This window comes from Garra rufa, chromosome 24, assembly GCF_049309525.1.
Source record: "Garra rufa chromosome 24, GarRuf1.0, whole genome shotgun sequence".
In the NCBI taxonomy this organism is placed as follows: domain Eukaryota; kingdom Metazoa; phylum Chordata; class Actinopteri; order Cypriniformes; family Cyprinidae; genus Garra; species Garra rufa.
This window is the reverse complement of record NC_133384.1, coordinates 27,598,351-27,618,788: the sequence shown is the minus strand read 5'-3', so window position 1 is coordinate 27,618,788 and position 20,438 is coordinate 27,598,351. Positions and strand designations below refer to the sequence as shown.

The 20,438-nt window shown below is 36.1% G+C and overlaps 2 protein-coding genes across 2 annotated transcripts in view; both read left to right on the top strand.

The window, feature by feature from the left end:
* The first annotated feature begins 3,423 nt into the window (after positions 1-3,423).
* Positions 3,424-14,167, top strand: cox4i1l (cytochrome c oxidase subunit 4I1, like). The gene is made up of 5 exons (XM_073831159.1): positions 3,424-3,550; positions 7,370-7,463; positions 7,590-7,751; positions 8,567-8,698; positions 13,886-14,167. The coding sequence occupies exons 2-5, from the start codon at positions 7,370-7,372 to the stop codon at positions 14,017-14,019; spliced, it is 522 nt and encodes a 173-aa protein (XP_073687260.1). The 5' UTR covers positions 3,424-3,550; the 3' UTR covers positions 14,020-14,167.
* A 4,027-nt stretch (positions 14,168-18,194) lies between these two features.
* bcl2a (BCL2 apoptosis regulator a) overlaps positions 18,195-20,438 on the top strand; it is a 77,594-nt gene continuing 75,350 nt past the window's right edge. The window contains exon 1 of the mRNA XM_073830779.1: positions 18,195-19,412. Coding sequence (XP_073686880.1) covers positions 18,867-19,412 — 546 coding nt within the window. The 5' untranslated portion in view covers positions 18,195-18,866. The remainder of the gene's footprint in view (positions 19,413-20,438) is intronic.

Here is a 20,438-nt window from a genome sequence, read left to right as displayed (position 1 = left end):
TTTGACACCGCGGCTCCGCCTCACGACACTACTGCGCATGCTCTGGCTCCAAACGAACATTTACTGCGCATGCTCTGGCTCCAAATGACGTAATTTCCCCCAAGATGGTAGCGGCCATATTGAGTTGTTTTGGCTTCACTTTTCTATAGTGGAAAGAAGCGGAGACGCGTTGTCCATCTTTTTTACAGTCTATGGTTGCAGCAGTGACACCAATAAAGTGATATTTAGCCCAATGGAATGCTAATTTTACCATGGAAACACTGTCAAAAAAACGTGTACTTTACCACCCAGAACGCGATTTTTACCAGGGGACCCCATCAAAACGCCATTGGGCTGCTTTTGGGCTAGTTTTGAGCAGTGTTGGGTAAGTTACTTTAAAAAAGTAATTAATTACTAATTACTAATTACTTCATCAATGTTGTATTTAAAATACTTATCTAATTACTGTGTCTAAAAAGTAACTTAAATACTCAATAAGTAATTTAACTAAATACTTCTTAAAATCCCTATAAACCTTGAGTGGACAAAAAATAGAAATTAAACTCTTTAAATAATAGATAATTAAATAAAACATGAGTCAAACATTAAATAGTTTAGCATTTTAGCTTTTTAAATAATCTATATTACATTCTATGAAAACATTCTATAATAATAAACTTTTTTGTAAGAAATGTAACCTTCTTTTGGTAAGAAACACAATTCCAGAATAACAAAAAATATATATAATTCTTAAGAAACTTAAGAAAAGTTAAACATGACATGTATCAACCTGTAAACGTGAAACTTAATTTAAAACAATGAGTTTAATAAATGTTTTACTTTATTTAAACAAATCTAAAATGTTATTTAGAATTTCAAGGAGCTTTTATAATACTATCCAATATTTTAATATTTAAAACATTTTAATGACCATTTTTGTAATCATATCATGTGTTTCCACAAAGTGAACTGTAACCTTGCTCATTCAGACACTTTTCTGCGCTACCGAAGTAAAATCAAGTTTTGCCTGTTTAGCAGGAGTTGCCGCAGTTTTATCCGTCGAATATGAAGGATCACACAGAAGTGTTCGTCTATGCTGCCGTGTCAGGTGCTTGAGTACTCGTGCTATTGACAGCGCAGCGGCCGATAGTTTTTTCTCCCCAGGACATAGCTTACATATTACTGTAATGTTCTTGTCTGCTTGTTTCAGAAAACTGAAGTAATGGGCATATTTCCATTTCGCAAAACAGCCACTCGCTTCAGCCGAGTCCAACATCCCCTTTAAGAATACCATAGGAGTATGCAGCAAACTTGCGCGAAATCACGTGCGCCTGCACTTCAACGATTTTAAAGCGGCAGAGTTTACTTTCACATTTAGAAGATTAATTAATCAAATTAAATAATGATATTCAGCGAGTTTAATTATTTTACAGTGTAACGCAAGTACATTAAACGTAACTGTAATTAAAATACTTAAAAATGAACAGTAATCAGTTACTCTACTTTTTCAGTGGAAAAGTATTTTAATTACAGTAACGCGTTACTTAGTAACGCGTTACACCCAACACTGGTTTTGAGTAACAATTGACCTTATGCACAGAGCGTTCTTTAGAACTTCGCATAAAGATAAACCAGCTCATAAACTTCCGCTTAAGCTAATTTTATATGTGCCATGTATTAGGTGGACACTCGTGAGACTCATCTACTGCCTCGTTCTTATCAGAAACTGAGAAAAATTATAATTGCAACATTATAAACAATGTTAGCGGCATGAACATTATTTAACAACATATAATTTAAATGCGGAGCCTGGCAATCCCATACTCTCCGAATCTGCATAGTTGTACTTGTACATTTAAATGCTGACAGCTAAACACTATCATAACGTGTTTATGCTAACGTTGCGATATTTCTCTTCAAGGACATCTTAATCATATTCTTGATAATCACTTGCCTTCATAGTCATTACACATTTTTAAAATCTTGCAATATTTTAAAGCCTTTATTATTTTCTAACTCTACAGCTGTGAAATAAAATGTACTTCAAGGACTCACTTTTCATTCATAAAAACGGCATCGAAAAAAATGACTTTTCACGGAAAGCAACATCTATTTTTTGGCTAAATTACCCACATAACCAATAGATGGCAGCAGAGGATTATTTATTATGCAGCCGCCTTTCAAACTCCCTATATTTTTCAAGACGTCTTGCTTTTCGATTTATTATAAAATTACTAGTAAATTAGTACTTTTACCGCCCTTATAGTATATAGTATATAGTATATAGTATAGCAAGTGCAGAAGTCATTAAGATCACACACAAACAACCTATAAGGGTGAATTATTTAAATACTAATATATAGTTCACTAATACGTTAAATATTTATGGTATAATAATTAAATAATGCACTCAATATGAATCGATAGGAATTTGAAATATTTTATAAAATTGAATTTTTTAAAAATGTAATCTTTTTAATAATCTTTTTTTTCTTTTAAGTTTTATCTTGAACTGTAAAATCTATTAAATAGCCTATATTTAACCAACACAAACGTGTTACTGCTGTAGTTTTGTTACTCTGAATTTAGTCAATCATTTAAGCTCTTTTTTTTTACATCAGCTTGTCATTTGTTTGGTCCGGTTATTACTGTCAATCATAGCAATGACTCGTGCATATTTAGCCGATTTACTGGGAATTTTTTAAAACTGGCATTTGTCATTCTTGAAACGGTTTACATGGTTTGGTTCTCTTAGACAAACCACATTTTTCTTCGATTGTGAATGGATTATGTAGAGAAAACGAACAAAGTACGCTCATATTACGGCACAGTACAGTTGACCGGAAATGACTGAGCTGGCTTGACTAAACAAGGAAGTAATCCGTGCATATGGTCAATTGGTCGGGTTTTGTTGTGAAAACCTGGCAACCCTGGATATGACCAAAGGTAAGATGAAATTCTGAGACCTTATAATGTAAATCAATGAGATATTTATAACAATATAGCAGACTACTTATTACATAAAATGCACGTCTACCGATCCTGAAGGTGGGAAAAAACTATAAACTATCAAAAGTAGCTAAGTTGCTTAGCGTCGTCTAAATGTAACTATCAGTCAGAGAGCAGAAGTTTTGATTATGAGGCCATCACGAAGCAAATTGCAGGCTATATAGGGTTAAATTATTGTTCTTTCCCTATAAGTAACGCAACATATAGCCTAAACAGATGTCAAAAGAATATGTGGAGATTACCTAAACCTGTCTGACATTTCTGGATGGGAGTAGAAACACCATTCAGGCATTGTTGATTAAATGCAAGCCTCTCTCCAAGAAAAAAATCGTGTCAGTCAGAATCAACCTGTAGCTTAATCTTAAACGGCCCCTCAAGCGTTTGGAGCGCGCTCCGTGCGCCTCTGGCGAGCTGGTTCCTGCCTTGCGCTTATTGGTTCATTTGGCTGATAGCTATAGACACCTGACTCACAATCCACTCGCTTCTAACTGATCCATGAAACCATAAAGACCGAGCACGTAGGCAACTTCTTATCGACAAGCTCAGACCTTCATATCGCAAGGTAAATTCAATATGCATGTGGTATTGAGTACTAAATAAATAGAAAATATTAAATAGACTATAAATACTCAGTGATGCTATTTTGCAAACGTTTGATTCCAGATGTGAGATTAACTAGACACTTCAAGTTTAGAAGAAAGTTCCTCTTGAATGAGAGCATGCAAATTATTTCCTTAAGTGGACTGCGCATTTATATTCAAATGTATTTATTTGATTATATTTTATTTTTTTAAAATAGTTCGCTTTTTGGATAAAGTGAAATGTGTCTAAAATAATTGTGTTGCCTATTTGTAATATTTTGAACTTGATATAAGTAGACGAATAATTAATGCCATCGAATTACTTTATAAAATTATATTAATCTCTCGGAGTATGTATGATTAATTGATCTTTATTCCATCATGCCATCATTTATTCCATTGTCGTTTGCAAATATTAAAAGAATGCCCGCGTGATGACTTTATATTTAGATTTGTATTGTTTCACTTTGCTTGATGTTGATGTCACGCCCCCCGTGAAGTAATTTTAGCGGCTGCAGAATATTCCACCACACTACGTGACAGAAAGCACATAGTCCACTTCTTCCTCTCTAGTTCAATACCTGCTCGTTTATATTTAAAACAATCATATGTGGCAGGTGCAGGAGGATGAAATGTGATCTTTTATGTATTTCCACAGTCATAAGCATGCCGCTGTCTCTTTAATCTCTGTGTTGAACATCAATGCCATGGGCAGCGTCATTTCACGTTTTTCCATTTGCATTCATTAGTCTTGGAGACCCGCTCCAAGCAAAAGCTACATTCAAGGTCACTGGCTGTGTGTTCTGGGACCTGGATACTTTCACTGCATATCATGGGCATCACAAGCGAAGGTTGTCCAGTCAGTCACTCATGCTGTCATTCAGAGTGGTGGGCAGCCCATAGTAACTCTGGTTGTAGTCTCTGAACAGGACTCCCTGTGATGAAAAATTTGGAAAAATTAGGGAATTATTAAAATTAAAATTTTAGGGGAGTAATATTTTGCATTAAATTGATTAGAAGTGGCAGTAAAAACTTTTGCATTTATTTCATTTTATTTTATTTCAGTCAAAGAATCCTGAAAAAATGATAATGGTTTCTTCAAAAAAAAAAAAGTAGCACCTAGTGTTTTCAACATTCATAATAATAAGAAATGTTTCTTGACCACCAAATCTGTTTCAACTTTGCATCACATGAATGAATTACATTTTAAAATGTATTCAAATAGAAAATTGTTATTTTACATTGTAATAATATTTCACAATATTACACCGTGTCAAAATCACTCAAATATCACATCCATTTTGAAGCGAGAACCGCACTGCGCTCCCAACGAAATGGACAAGTTTGTGATCTAATTCATAAATATTAAACCTTTCTAACATTATAAAAAACTATACATAAGTGACTGATACCATCTTTGCCATGGAAAACTGGTTGGTTCGTATTGAGTTCGCAGTTTTATGTTTGCTAATTTCAATTATCGATTATTTATTTAAGTATGGCTTTAAATACCACACAATGTGATATTCAAACTCACGACGCTTTTAACATTGAGTAAGCACATAATCAGTACCTGAGATTATGATTGTCATGCTTTTTCTGCCGCGACATCGCAGAAATAGAAACCGTTTCTAAAATAGAATTTTCGGGTGTCGCCATCGCGGCAAAACTGAAATAGGGGTTATGCGCAACAGGCTTCCGTTTTCTGCTAAACAGGTCTCGTTGCTTCCGCTTGTCGGAGAACGTGTTAATAGCCGTAATAAATAATGGCGATATCGACGGATTTTTAAGGTAATCAGTTAAACAAGCCAGCTGTTTATTGTGGACGTTTCATTCGATATTTATATATAAATGTTAGTGAAAAGAATAAAAATTAAAAACTTTTATATATCAATCCACATATGTAATGGACATTGTTTATGATCATTTTTAGTGTCTACTTTGAAGGAATCTTGAGTAAATCATGTTCATATTTAAACAGGCATATGCAAAACGCGTGAACCGGAAGCAACGAGACCTGTTTAGCAGAAAACGGAAGCCTGTTGCGCATAACCCCTATTAATTAGTTAGGAGAAAAAGTCCAATTAAGATACTTTTTTTTATAACGTGTCGCGGCATCGCGTGTAGGGCTGTTTAAACTATGTGAAAAACAGCTAAAACCAGCCTAAGCTGGTTGGCAGGTTTTAACTGGTCAACAGCCTGGTTTTAGCTGGTCATAGATGGTCAGCAGGCTGGTTTTAGAGGGGTTTTGACCACTTTTCCAGTCATTTTGTATTTTAGCTTCCGTTTGGATGCTCTTATGTTCCGCTCTCTATAGAAATCTATGTTAAAACGGATAAAAAGATCGACTGAATTAATAAAACGGAAACATTTTAAATATAACTAAACATAAAAATGTTAACTTATGCCTTACTTTGAATAGAAACACCAGAGACCGGAAATACAAACCATATTTCTGTTATGAGGCGAATGAGATTCCGCATTCAGGAAAAAGGTGGATAGTATTTTGTGAGTGTAGACACAGTGTTACTGTTTTTAATGTATTTTTAATTAAATAAATGCAGCCTTGAATAGCTTTTTAGAAAGGCAGCAATTTGTAGCAGAATCTGTAAAAGTGCAATTTCTTGTATGTAAATGAATGTTAAAAGAAGATATTTTGAAGAATAGTAACCCTTGTTTCAGTTCCCATTGACTTCCTTTGATGAAATGGTATTGACAAAAAGAAAATACACTGGAAGTCAAAAGGAACCATACCTGTTTGGTTACTAACATTCTTCTGACTTCCTCAGAAGAAAGAAAAGCACAGGTTTGGAATGACATTAGAGCAAGTAAATGATGACAAACATTTCATTTTGGATGAAATGTTACTTTAAAGTTTCTGCATAAAAGAAGGTTTTTGAAAAATGTTCGGAACCAAACAGTTGAAAGAGTGGCCATCAGGGGCTTTCGCACCAGAGGAAACTTTTAATGGTTCCTACAACTATTGGCGGAAGTTCCTGCTTTTTGGTGGGTTTGCACTGGAGGAACTATTTAGTTTCCAGAACTCTGTTTGGGGGAACTAAATTGGCTCTAAAACAGTTCTATAGGAATTACCAGTGACGTAAGTGTACGCTAATTGGCCAAACGCATACAAAACATCGGCTACCTGGCATTTTTAAAAAGCTGTGTAAAAATATTTACTCCATGAACATGGAAAACAGCTATAATAATGGCATTTAGCCACCTGTTGTCTTCCGCGTTGTGTTCTTTTCTCGGCCTTGATGAAATTAAACTCTTTAATCGCATAAATTGTGCGTTAACATTCTCTCTGTTTTCACGAAACCCACAACACAAGAAAAACACGGAGAAGTCAGTGGCTACAGTCAACTATTTGGTTCCAAACATTCTTCAAAATATCTTCTTCTGTTCCCAACACAGAAACTATTAAAGTTCTAAACTAGTATGGAATGCAGTTGTTTGAGACAATTAGGTCATATCTGATATAATCAGTGCTCCACTGTAACAACAGTACTATGGTAAAAACTTGCCAGAGTGCAGAAAGTCACTTCTCTATAGATTTTGAGACCCAGTTTTGTCATTCTGATCCCTGTGTGACTTTCTTGAGTTGTCCATGAGTCCAACCAATACATGTTGGCAGGGGCGCCGCTCACAATTTTGGGCCCTATGACAAAATATGAGGTTGGGCCCCCCCTACCATACTAAAGCTGATCTCTGGGGGCCCCTAAAGGGCGTGGGCCCTTAGAATTGTCCTAACTTCCCCCCCCTTAGCGGCATCCCTGCATGTTGGCATTGTTTTTTAGATGCTGGCCTCTCGTGCACTGGTGCGGGGACTGCAGTCTGGATTCTGGAGAAAGGTGTCAACTTCATCTGCCGCCTGGGCTGCACACACTCACGGTGACAGAACACTCTCAAGGGCAATAGAGACCTCTTAGCTGTCATTCACATCTCTCTCTTTGGACATCTATTTTCGAACCTATTACAGTTCTCTGATTGTTGTCATTCTTGTGCATTTCTCCTCAGATGTTGATGTGCTTGACTGCTCCATTCCTCAGTACAACAACCGTCTGGACACGCCATTGCCAGATGTGCCATTCGTCCGAAGTCTCAGCGCCGAACAGAAGAAACTCAAAGAGAAAGAGAAGGGATCCTGGACCCAGCTCACCAAGGAGGAGAAACTTGCTTGTAAATCTGCAGGCTAACGTTTAGCTTTTATATCTACTGCTTAATAAGCAAAATAATCAGTCATAAATCTACTGTACTCACAAGAGCAGGTTAGACTTTGACACTAGGTGTGGATGAATGTGTTTTTCACTTACAGGGCTCCTGAATAACAACATTTGTCTTTACCATAGCTGTAGATATTCTATCATATTATGTTTGGTTTTTTAATTCATATATATGAATAGTTGAATGAATAATGAAGAACAGCCTTTTGGACCACTTTGCTCAATTCAGCTACCAATAGAAATGATTAAGATCCTTTGGGTCTTACTGGGTTTGAATGCTGACTGAACACTTGGCAGAAACTGATCAATTTTCTTGAGTAGCTATTAGAGTTATTTGCTTTTAAAGTTGAGAGGATTCAGCAGGATTTCTAATTCCAGTAGAAGCTTAATTCACAAATCAACCCTTATCATTATTTTTAAATATTTTATGTTATATATTTGTACGTTTTCTATGTTTAATTATATTTTCATATTATTTCAGTTTTGTGATGTATAATAGATTCTATTACCTGGGTAAGATCCCTCAAGGCTAAATTATTAATATAGTAAATGGGTCATGGATCTTGGGAATAACAATGATAATGGCAGATCATTTAGCCTCGGGTATTAAAAGTTCATTCCCACCAGATGGCAGCGTTGTTTAACTGTTTGAGTTGAATGGTTGCAAACCTCCTTCCTTTCCAAATGTGCATGCAAGCAGGGCAAGCTACTAAATCCAACAATTACTATTTTGATCATCTGAGGTGTTTTTTTCTTCTTCTTCTTTTGCAGTATACAGACTCACACATGAGCTGTCATTCGCAGAGATGAGGCAAGGTTCCAAAGAGTGGATGACTGTCCTTGGGGGCGTCTTCATCTTCCTTGGCTTCACAGGGCTGCTGGTGTTGTGGCAGCGTGTCTATGGTGGGTTTTTATATATGAAGATATTCATACGTTTTTATCCTCTAAATGATGGATAATGGGTTTTGATTACCAGATTATTATGGCAGGAAAGCTTAAACGCTTGGATTTCAGGCATTTCATCATTCCCGATACGCTCTCCTGCTTTGATGTGAGATTCAGCTGGATTTAATTGTGTTGATGATTTATTTATTCATCCAATCTGAAATCAGAAACAGCTATCAAATCCAAAATCAACATTTTGGATACTGCTAAATTAAAGGGATAGGCCATGCAAAAACATTTACTCACCCTCGTGTCATTTCAAACCTGTATGCATTTCTGTCTTCTGTGGAACACAAAAGAAGATAGTTTGAGGAATGTTGGAAAACATTTTCAGGCTCCACTGACTTCCACTGAAGTATTTTTGTCCATACTATCATAGTCAGTCAGATTCAAAACCATTCAGTTGCCAGTATTCTTCAAAATATTTTCTTTTGTGTCCCATTGACTTCCATAGTATTTTTTGTCCATACTATGAAGGTCAATGGGATTCAAAACTATTTAATTGCCAGTATTCTTCAAAGTATTTTCTTGACTTCCATAGTATTTTTAGTTCATACTATGAAAGTCAATGGGATTTAAAACCTGTTTGCCAGAATATCTTTTTTTTGTGTCCCACTGACTTCTGTAGTATTTTTCTGTCCAAACGCTGGAGGTCAGTTGGACCTGAAACTGTTTGGTTGCCAGTATTCTTCTTCTTCCGTAGAATTTTTTTTGTCCATACTTTAGGTGTCAACGGGACCTGAAACTGTTTGGTTGCAATACTATTAAAAATAATCTTAATAATTCATAATAAATCTTTTGTGTCTCATTTACTTTCAGATTATTTTTAGTCCATACTATGAAAGTCAATGGGATTAAAATTATCTGGCTGCCAAAATTCTTTAAAATATCTTCTTTTTTGTCCCACTGACTTCCGTAGAATTTTTTTTGTCCATACTTTAGGTGTCAACGGGACCTGAAACTGTTTGGTTGCGAGTATTCTTCAAAGTATTTTCTTTTGTGTCCAATTGACTTCCGTAATATTTTTTGTCCATACTATGAAGGTCAATGGGATTCAAAACTATTTAATTGCCAGTATTCTTCAAAGTATTTTCTTTTGTGTCCCATTGACTTCCATAGTATTTTTAGTTCATACTATGAAAGTCAATGGGATTTAAAACCTGTTTGCCAGAATTCTTTGAAATATCTTTTTTGTGTCCCACTGACTTCTGTAGTACTCTTCAAAATATTTTCTTTTGTGTCTCATTTACTTCTGTAGTTTTTTCTGTCCACATGTTGGAGGTCAGTGGGACCTGAAACTGTTTGGTTGCCAATATTCTTCAAAAAAAATATGTTTTGTCCTAGTGACTTTTATAGTATTTTTTGTCAATACTATGGAAGTCAATTGGACTCAAAAAATGTTTGGTTGCCAATGCTCTTCAAAATATTATTTTTTTTGTCCCAGTGACTTCCATAGCATTTTTGTCCATACTATGGAAGTCAATTGGACCTAAAACTGTTTGGTTGCCAGTATTCTTCAAAAAATAAATAAATAAATAAATGGTTTCCTTCTGACTTCCATTGAATTTTTTTGTCCATACTTTAAATGTCAATGGGACCTGAAACTATTTGGTTGCCAATACTATTAAAAATATTTTCTTTTGTGTCCCATTGACTTCCATAGTATTTTTTCATACTATGAAAGTAAATGGGACTCAAAACCATTTGGTTGCCAGTATTCTTAAAAAAAAAAAAATCTTCTTTTGTGTCCCCTTGACTTCCATAGTATTTTTTATCCATACTATGGAAGTCAATTGCACCTAAAACTGTTTGGTTGCCAGTATTCTTAAAAAAAATAAATAATAATAATAATAATAATAATGTCCTTCTGACTTCCATAGAATTTTTTTGTCCATACTTTAGGTGTCAATGGAACCTGAAACTGTTTGGATTCTTTTCAAAATATTTTCTTTTGTGTCCCATTGTCTTCCAAAGTATTTTTTGTCCATACTATGGAAGTCAGTTAAACTTAAAACTGTTTCGAGTTTCGGTTTCGAGTCCAAACAAAAACTTTTGGTTTTGACTTTTCAAAATATATTCTTTTGTGTCCCATTGACTTCCATAGTATTTTTTTGGACGTCAATGGGACCCGAAAATGTTTTTCAAAATATCATCTTTTGTGTTCCATGGAAGAAAGAAACTCATACAGATTTGGAACAACACGGTGGGCAGTAAATGATGACAGAATTGACATTTTTGGCTGGACTATCACTTTAAGGCCCGAAACCTCGCTTAGAGTTCATTTTGTTCTGGATTTTGTTCTTTGTGCCTTTTATTTTTTGAATCCTTCTCCTGTAACGTGACCAGCAGTTAGTTCTCAGAGCACAGATCGCTCTGATTTCACATGTCAAATGGAAGAATCAGCACGGCCTTTTTACCTGCAGCACACACTCCCGCTGAAATAATTGGACTGGGTTGTGTTTGGCAGTCAACGGTTTGAAGAAGCGGAAAAGAGGGGAAAGATTTACGTTTGAGCCGCAGCTTCAGTTTAGGAATCCCTTTAGACCCAGCTGAACTTCTTCACAAATGATAAGAAGCTTTCCAAGGCTGTGTGTGTGCTCAAGACGGATGGAAAGCAGTTGACAAGTTTAAAACAGAATGAGTGTGCATCGTGTGTTTGTGTGTTTGTATAAGTGTGTGAGCGGGTTCTTGTCTGAAGCAGACGAGTCTCCTCCATCTCTGTCTCAGAGGCCCCAGTTCTTTGAGGAAGGAAGTCAATGCTACATCACCTCAGGAGAGATACAGTAGAGGAAAATAATGAAAGGAGGGAGGAAAACAGAGAAACTGTGAGAACAAAAGTTTGTTGAGGATCCTTGAGATGGGGGAGAAAGAGGGGTGTAGCGGCGTCAAAGCAAGAAAGGTGCAGAAGTCCAAAAGTCAGTTGTCGGTTGAGCGTTGGGTATTTCCCACAATGTCTGGCTCATGTTGTGACTTGAAAAACTCCGCTCTGGGCCGCCATTCTTCAAACTCATTAGGCCTGGGTATTAAGACTCGTCTGAGGTTGACTTTAGCAACTGTCGGAACTTAAAGAGGTGATGAAAGAGGCATTTTTTTGGAAAGCCATCTGGGATATAGTCACACCGTAGGTTCTTATTCTGGGGTTTGCAGGCATCTCTGCTTCACAACTCCCTGAAAACTGAACAGAATTTCCTGCACATACCTCAGGGCAGGTGAACTGACTCCACCTGGCAAAAAAAATCTGGATCTTTCTGATGTGTTTGTGTGACAGAAACCATCTGCCTTGAGGCGTCTCAGAAGGGGAGATGCCCTTGAAAAATATGACATAATATAAACCAGATACACAGTCTGGGATCTGGGATTCAAATTTTAAACTTAACCGTAAACTAAATTTTTGCATTTTGAAAATGCACAACAAAATCAATTAGTCGAGTGCTGCTGCTGTCATTATAGCAATAATATAGGAAATTCTATATTTATTTAATGTGAAATATTATCAATATTAAATATTTTCCATTAATCTATAAAACTGTTAAATAAAAAATGGTAATAGATGCATTTTTTAATACTGAGAACTGAAGTAATAATACTGAAAATTCAGGGGGAAAATAGTTTTTAATTTTAAAATGTGATCAGTTAGAAAAAAATGTATTTTACATTTTAATAATATTTTTAAATTCAAATTTATGCTAAAAAATTATAATAAAAGCATTTTTATTGTTTTACACTGAAGATTGAAGTAATGATGCTGAATGCTAAAATGTTTCAATTTTAAAATGTGATAAATTAGAAAAAAAAGTATTTTAAATTGTTATAATATTTTTAATTAATCTTTTTAAATTCAGATTTATGTTGATAAAAGAAGCATTTTTTCTTTTACACTGAAAACTGAAGTAATAATGCAGAAAATTCAGGAAAAATATTATTCAATTTTAAAATGCAATCAATTAGAAAAAAATATTTTAAATGTTAATATTTTTAAATAATCTTTTCAATTCAAATTTATGCTGATAATATAAAACTATTAAATAAAAAATCATAATAGAAGCATTTTTATTCTTTTACACTGTAGACTGAAGTAATAATGCTGAAATTTAGGAAAAAAATATTTTTCAATTTTAAAATGTGATCAATTACAGCAAATGTATTAATTTTTTTTTATAATATTTTAAATTAATCTTTTTTAATTCACATTTATGCTGATAATAGAAGCATTTTTTCTTGTACACTGAAGACTGAAGTAATAATGCTACAAATTCAGTTCAATTAGAAAAAATGTATTTTAAAATGTAATAATATTTTGAATCAATCTTTTTCAATTAAGATTTATGCTAATAATATAAAACTATTAAATAAAAATGAAACCTTTTTCTTTTACACTGAAAACTTGATTAATGATCCTAAAGAAATTCTGAAAAAAATATATATATTTCAATTTTACAATATCATCAATAAATAATTGTAATTTTTAATCATCTTTTTTTTTTTACTATTAAAAAAAAAGTGAAAAAGTAGCATTTATCCTTTTACACTGAGGACTGAAGTAATAATGCTGAAAATTCAGAATTTTTTATTTTAATTTTTAAATGTGATCAATTAGAAATAATCCTATTTTATAATAATATTTTTAATGAAAATAGAAGCATTTTTATAATAATAATAATAATAGAAGCAAGTGGATTTTCGAATGTTTTCCATGCTTCATTCTTATAATTTAGTCAAAATAATCTGAGACCTTCCACTGCAACCTTTTTTTGACCGAGAAGTACATTTGCATGTTTATTAGCTCTATTTTTGATATTAGCAGACGGGTTTGAGCATGTTGTGCAGACGCAATCGTTTTCTCTAATTTGTTTATTTTTTTTTGTGTCCCCTGTTCTTTGCCTGGAGGATATAACTCCACAGAAGACTCTGAGCTGTCAGGGGCTGCCCTCTGTTAAGACACTTAATTGTTCACTATGTGCTATTGTTAGCTTTTTTTCTGACAGTTCTACTTATGGGAAAAATAAAAGGGGATTTTGCACAATTAACTGCTTTTCACACCCGACACCTCAGTTTTTTTCCTTTACACTTTTTAAAAAATGATTTACCAGAGTTTTATCTTAAGCTTTTTGAACTCTACAAACTATTTTTTTCTCTTTCTCGCAGTGTACGGTGATGTCCCACACACTTTGTCTCCAGATTCTCTTGCCCAGCAGACGCAGAGGATGATAGATATGAGAGTGAACCCAGTCCACGGATTCTCTAATAAGTGGGACTATGAAAAGAAACAGTGGAAATGAATGCATTCCGCCCTCATGACTAAAAATGTATCAGGATTGCATTAATGAGGCGTTCCAAACTCAGTAATGCTGTGCAGCCGACAGCCTTAAAATATATTCCAATGTGAATCTAAATAAATGCACTGAATTAAACTCTGAGCTGCTTCAATATTCTGGCTTGGTACTGTTTGTACTGAGAACAAAGCGTGTGTGTTGGTACATTTAACCTGATACCTGACTACCGTAGAAATGAGTATGTGTTCACGTGATTGGCTGGGGCACAGAGTGTGAGAGAGTGTGTTATTGGCTGAGGTGTGTGGGTTAATCCAATCACTTTCCAACTGCCTCAAATGACTTTTTATGAGCGTGGGTCTGTGTAAACGGGAAAGTGGGTATCTGCCAGAGTATGTGAGCGGAGCGGAGTGCGAGCGGAGCGCGGAGTGGAGCGGTGTGATTTTGAATGGAGGGAGGAGTGGATTTTTGAAAAGTCGGAGCGTTGTGGCTTTCACTCGCTCCAAGTGCGCTCCGCCACCGCTCCATCATAAGTACAATTCATGCCAACGGTCCGTAATATAACTGCATAATAAGCAGGAATTCACATGTTAAACATATTTAGCTTGATAGAGATGGATCACTCAAATCAGAAATAATGTGGATGGACATGAGCGGTAAATTATAGTTCACAAGGAATTAGATTGTTCCTTCTAGATACTAAATATATTCAGCTGAAAGCCTCATTTAAACATGTGCAGCACTTATTCACACGCAATCGCTGTGACAATGCATTACAACAAATGTAATGGTATCCGATTTCGAATGAGCAGAAATCTGTTAGAAATGCAGCGATCCATAGGTAAAATAACTGACGAAAATGTATTGTTACTTTCATTACAAACTTTGCACTGCATAAAGCAGTAGTTATACTCTTTTAATGCTGACAATGTTATATAGCTTGGTATGTGGTAGTAGGAACAAAGTTTGCACACTAGTGTTCCAAACTCTCCTGTTGTTTTATTGAAGTATTTTTTTTATTTTTAATATGTGTTATGAACAGGACCATTATATTTCAAACATTAGACTATTTCAGAATTTTTTGACGCGGAGCGAAGGCGGAGCGGTGTTTCTGATATCAGTGAGCGAGGAGTGGAGCGTGAGCGGGAAATTGTGAACCCGGAGCGGAGCTGGAGCGGAGCGATTATTAAATGCACTGAGCGCGGAGGGGAAATTGTTGCCGCTCCACTCCGCTCACATACTCTGGTATCTGCTCATTTACTCCACATTTTCATTGCTTTAAAAAGCTTTATTACAGGTCACATAAATAGCTTGGTAGACACACTGCTCAAGTTCAGTGGTTGGTCAAGTTTAATACATTATAATTAACTACTCAGAAATTATTTTTCCATAATTAGTATGTTTTTATTTATATTTTATACAAGTAAATTAATATAATACATTTCTAAATTAATATTATAATATGGTATATATAATATGTATACAGTATATCACAAAAGTGAGTACACCCCTCACATTTCAGCAAGGGACAATACTATAAAAATGAAACTTGGATATATTTTAGAGTAGTCAATGTGCAGCTTGTATAGCAGTATAGATTTACTGTCCTCTGAAAATAACTCAACATACAGCCATTATTGTCAAAATAGCTGACAACAAAAGTGAGTACACCCTAAGTGAACTTGTCCAAAGTGTTAATATATTGTGTTAGCACCATTGTTATCTGGCACTGCCTTAATCATACTGGGCACTGAATTGACCAGGGCTGCGTTTCCCAAAAGCATCGTAAGCTTAAGTACATCGTAGACCCATTGAAACCAATGGAGCTACGATCAACTTAAGCTTACGATGCTTTTGGGAAACGCAGCCCAGAGCTGCACAGTTGTTGCTGGGGTCCTCTTCCACTCCTCACAGAGCTGCTGGACGTTAGACATAATAGTGATTCTCACATAGGTGCGGATTCAGGTCTGGTCTGGAGACATACTTGGCCACCCCATCACTCATCATTTTTTTTTACAGTATACTACTTTAATTTGTGTATTCTGTATTTGCAGTATTTATTTTCCAGATTGCTGAATATAAATGACTAGCAATTTAAACAATTTATTAACTGCATAAGCTTTAAACAATATTTAACTGCATATAGTGTTGTATAGTATGTAAACTCAGTGCACCTATTAGTTAATAAAAACAAATATAATAATAATTTGACACATCTTAATCTTGAAAAACAGGTCCAATTTTATTTAACATACAACTCTCAAATTCGCATGAAAGAAATGTCATAGAGCAGTGTATTTAGTATTATTCTGAATTCCAAAATAAATTAGGCATGAAAATATTTACTTGAAACATATATTACCCTGCGAAACTTTAAGTTTAACCAATATTTAGCCAAAGTTTAACCAACATCAAGTTAACCAACATGGTCATAATTAAATGGTTCTAAATACCACAAAGACAGTGATGAATTTTCACAACTTCATGAACAGTCCAACACGGCCAGACAACAAGGCCTCAAGTGAGTCCAACAAAACTTCTGATCAAAAAAGGAGAACAGTTCAGCTCCAGATGCTTCCCCATCCCAGGATGCAAAGAGTGGCTAAAAATATAGAAAAGAACAAAAAGGACAATACATTAGATATTTTACAAAACAATGACACAGTCAGTTACAGACAGAGGGATGACAGATACAGATGACAGATTTTTACAGCAATTCGTTACAGTGCAGTACCAGCAGCATGATGCTACCACCACCATGCTTGACTGTAGGCAAGACACAATTTTCTTGGTACTCCTCACACATGCTGGACACCATCTGAGCCAAACAAGTTTTTCTTATAGCCTCATTAGACTATATGACATGGTTCCAGTAATTCATGCTCTTGGACAGGTTGTCTTCAGCAAACTGTTTGCGGGCTTTCTTGTGAGCCAGCTTCAGATAAGGCTTCCTTCTGGTACGACGCCTATGCAAACCGACTTGTTGCAGTGTGCAGCGTATAGTCTAAGCACTGACAAGCTGACTTTATACTTCTGCAACATTTAAAGCAATGCTGGCAGCACTCATGCATTTGTTTTTCGAAGCCAGTTTCTGCACCTGACGCAGAGAACAGATCGACCCTTGCAAGGCCTGTTCCGAATGGAACCAATCTTGGAAAACCTCTGTATGACCCTGACCACTGTAGTTTAACTCGGTTTCAGGGTGTTACTAGACCTCTAATAGCCTTGGCCATCTTTGTGGAGAGCAACAATTCTAATTTTCAAATCCTCAGAGAGTTCTTTGCCATGAGATGCCATGTTGAACATCCAGTGGTCAGTATGAGAGACTGTACTTAAAGCACCTAATTTCAACTGCTCTAATACACAGCTTTGTATGGTCCTGTCAAGCAGTCAAAAACATAAACATGATGAATAGGACATTTGGCTTTGCACGGTTAAACAACATACTGCTGTTATCACTTAGGGTGTGCTCACTTTTGTTGCCAGCTATTTTAAAAAAATGTCTGTATGTTAAGTTATTTTCAGAAGACAGTAAATCTATACTGCTATAAAAGCTGCACACTCTAAAATATATCCAAGCTTCATTTCTATAGTATTGCCCCTTGAGAAGATATACTAAAATGGCTGCTGAAATATCTATCTATCTATCTATCTATCTATCTATCTATCTATCTATCTATCTATCTATCTATCTATCTATCTATCTATCTATCTATCTATCTATCTATCTATCTATCTATGACTATATATATGAAGTCTGACGAAATCTGTCCATCTATCTATCTATCTAAAGCCACTATGTATAGTATCTGAAGACTACAGTCGAAAGAAATATTATATCTATTTATATAAAAAAAACACGGAGGTCCACAAGTTTGAACAAAATGTGTTGCGACACTCCCTGCTTCCCCTAATGCAAATGTATTTGTCAAAATGCGACAACCCTACTTAAAAACGCGCCTGAAGTATGGACCCCTAAGGGAATAATGAAAAGAAGCTTTGACGAAGCTAAAAGGAATGAAAAGAAGTGCACTTCAAACACAAACTCCGCCACCATAAATACTCTTCATCTGGAGAGTCCTACTACGCCAAAAGCAATGAATGGTGTGACGTAGAGGAAATACCGCCCCCATAGAGCATAGAGTATCTTCAGTGTTCAGTTTCAAAAGCGTTCTAGCGTTGTTTCAATGAACGCGCCAGCCTCGATGTCACTCGTCGGCGGTGACGGAGCACGCTTCATTTCTGCACGGTCTGTGCCGCGCGTTGGAAAAACCGCATCTCGCCAAAGAGCGTGGAAATCTACTTGTACATTCTACACACGGCAAAAGTGCTTCTTCGTGCGCTGACTTGGTTGCTGTTTTCTCTTCCGTCTTTCTGGGACCTCGAATGTCAGTGGAATATTTAGAAATACAGCGTTTGCTTTAACTCTCTCCTTCGGTCTCGTAACGTCAACGACGTCTCCTCTTTTTTGGGCTCTTGGTTCATATAAGCGCAGTGAGTTTGAGCAGTGAACGAGCATTCCTGGCGCCGCGCTTTCGGATCCTGACCGCGCACTGCAGCAACGGCCAATCCGTCTAATATATCCACACATCAGCGCGCTGGACGTGCAGGTTTGCTGACAGTTCTGGGTATAAAGTTAAAAATTAACGCTTTTATGAGTCATAACCAATGAATGTGATGCTAAACAATAGCTTTTTTCTCAAAAATCCCATTTTAGTGAGAGAACTCACATCAACGTGATGTGAATGTGACATTTTTCGGAGCTTTTCTCTGTGAGAGAACGTTTTTCCGTTACGATGCACTTCGAATAACCGACTCTTTCCTGCTCACGCTCGTTTTTATCGTGGTTAATAACGATGGCCAACGAAATGCGCTATGACAATCGGAATATTGTGGAGAAATACATCAATCATAAACTTTCAAAGAGGGGATATGTTTGGAAATCTTCTGGGGAGGACGATGACACCGTCAGTAAAGGAGTAGAGGACTCTCTAAACTCTGACAGGAGGCTTCAGGCTCCCTCAGCCGGAGGGGGGAACAACTCTGAATGCCTGCTAGCGCACCGGGTCACTCGTTCAGACACTCATTCGAGGATTTACCGGGCGTTACGCGAAGCTGGAGACGAGATAGAAAGGATATACCAGCGTGAATTTGAGGAGATGTCCCACCACATAGTATTAAGCCCCAATGCAGCCCAACGCAGCTTCATAGCTGTGGCTGAAGAGCTCTTTAAAGACGGAGTGAACTGGGGGCGGATCATCGCGTTCTTCGAGTTTGGTGGGACCATGTGTGTGGAGAGCGTCAACCGGGAGATGGCGTCCCAGGTAGATAATATTGCACACTGGATGACAGAGTACCTGAATGGGCCGCTGGAAAACTGGATCGAGGAAAATGGAGGCTGGGTAAGTTTATGGTCAAATGGTCGTGACCTTTGCCCGGTCGTTTATTACCTCATCTCTGCAGCTGAGGCTTGAAATCATAACACAATCTTATTAAACACCGAAGACTCATACAGTGTTGTTTACTATCACCTGTTACTATGTAAACAAATTGCTATTGCTTTCTTAGTAGAATTTGATTCTGATTAGGTCAGTGTGTATTGTTAAAGACTGCATTACATCAAAATTAAAAGACATTTTTGCTGAGGCCTTGTAAATGTGACCCTGGACCAATAGATTGATCTGAAAGCTGAATAAATAAGCTTTACATTTATGTAGGTTTATTGGCTGAAATACAACTAGTTGAAAATGTTCAATCTGAGGGGGCAAAAAATCTAAATATTGAGAAAATCGCCTTTTAAGTTGTCCAAATGTCCCTAGCAATGGATATTACTAATCAAAAATTAAGTATTGGTATATGGTAGAACATTTACAAAATTATATTCATTGAACAGGATCTTTACTCATTATCCTAATGATATTTGGCAAGAAAAATCGATTATTTTGACCCATACAATGTATTGTTTTCCACTGCTTGTGACTCAGGTTTTGTGGTCCAGGGTCACAAATGCTGACAAAATTGGAAAATATAAAGATAAAATTGAGCTTCCCTCCATTATATCCTGCAGCTGACTAGCAGGTAGTAATTCACATTTACGGCTGTGACATAGCCGATCAGATATTTAAAATATATACCTTCTAAACTTCCTGTTTCAGTAGGAAGTGTCATCACAAGCCAAACAAGCCAAAAAAAAAAAAAAAAAAAGGACACTTGTAAAGCCATTCATGGGGGCTTTATGGTGTGCAAGTTGAGTAGTAAGACTTTAACAGTGTAAGGCAATGGAATTAGTTCATCTTATTGTGTCTAGTGCTATTTAGTAGAACTGGTTAGTTATTTGAGTTGGAGTGGTTTGAGTTTAGTCAGCTTGGGTTTTGACAGCTCAATCAAGGTGAAAGTGATAGTTCAATCAATGTAAGCCACGCCCCTCT

Excerpts from the sequence above, each read along its gene's own strand:
- cox4i1l (XM_073831159.1), top strand. The coding sequence starts at position 7,370 with ATGCTGGCCTCTCGTGCACTGGTGCGGGGACTGCAGTCTGGATTCTGG. Across the intron at positions 7,464-7,589 it reads CTGGGCTGCACACACTCACG|ATGTTGATGTGCTTGACTGC; the intron begins GTGACAGAACAC and ends ATTTCTCCTCAG. Across the intron at positions 7,752-8,566 it reads CAAGGAGGAGAAACTTGCTT|TATACAGACTCACACATGAG; the intron begins GTAAATCTGCAG and ends CTTCTTTTGCAG.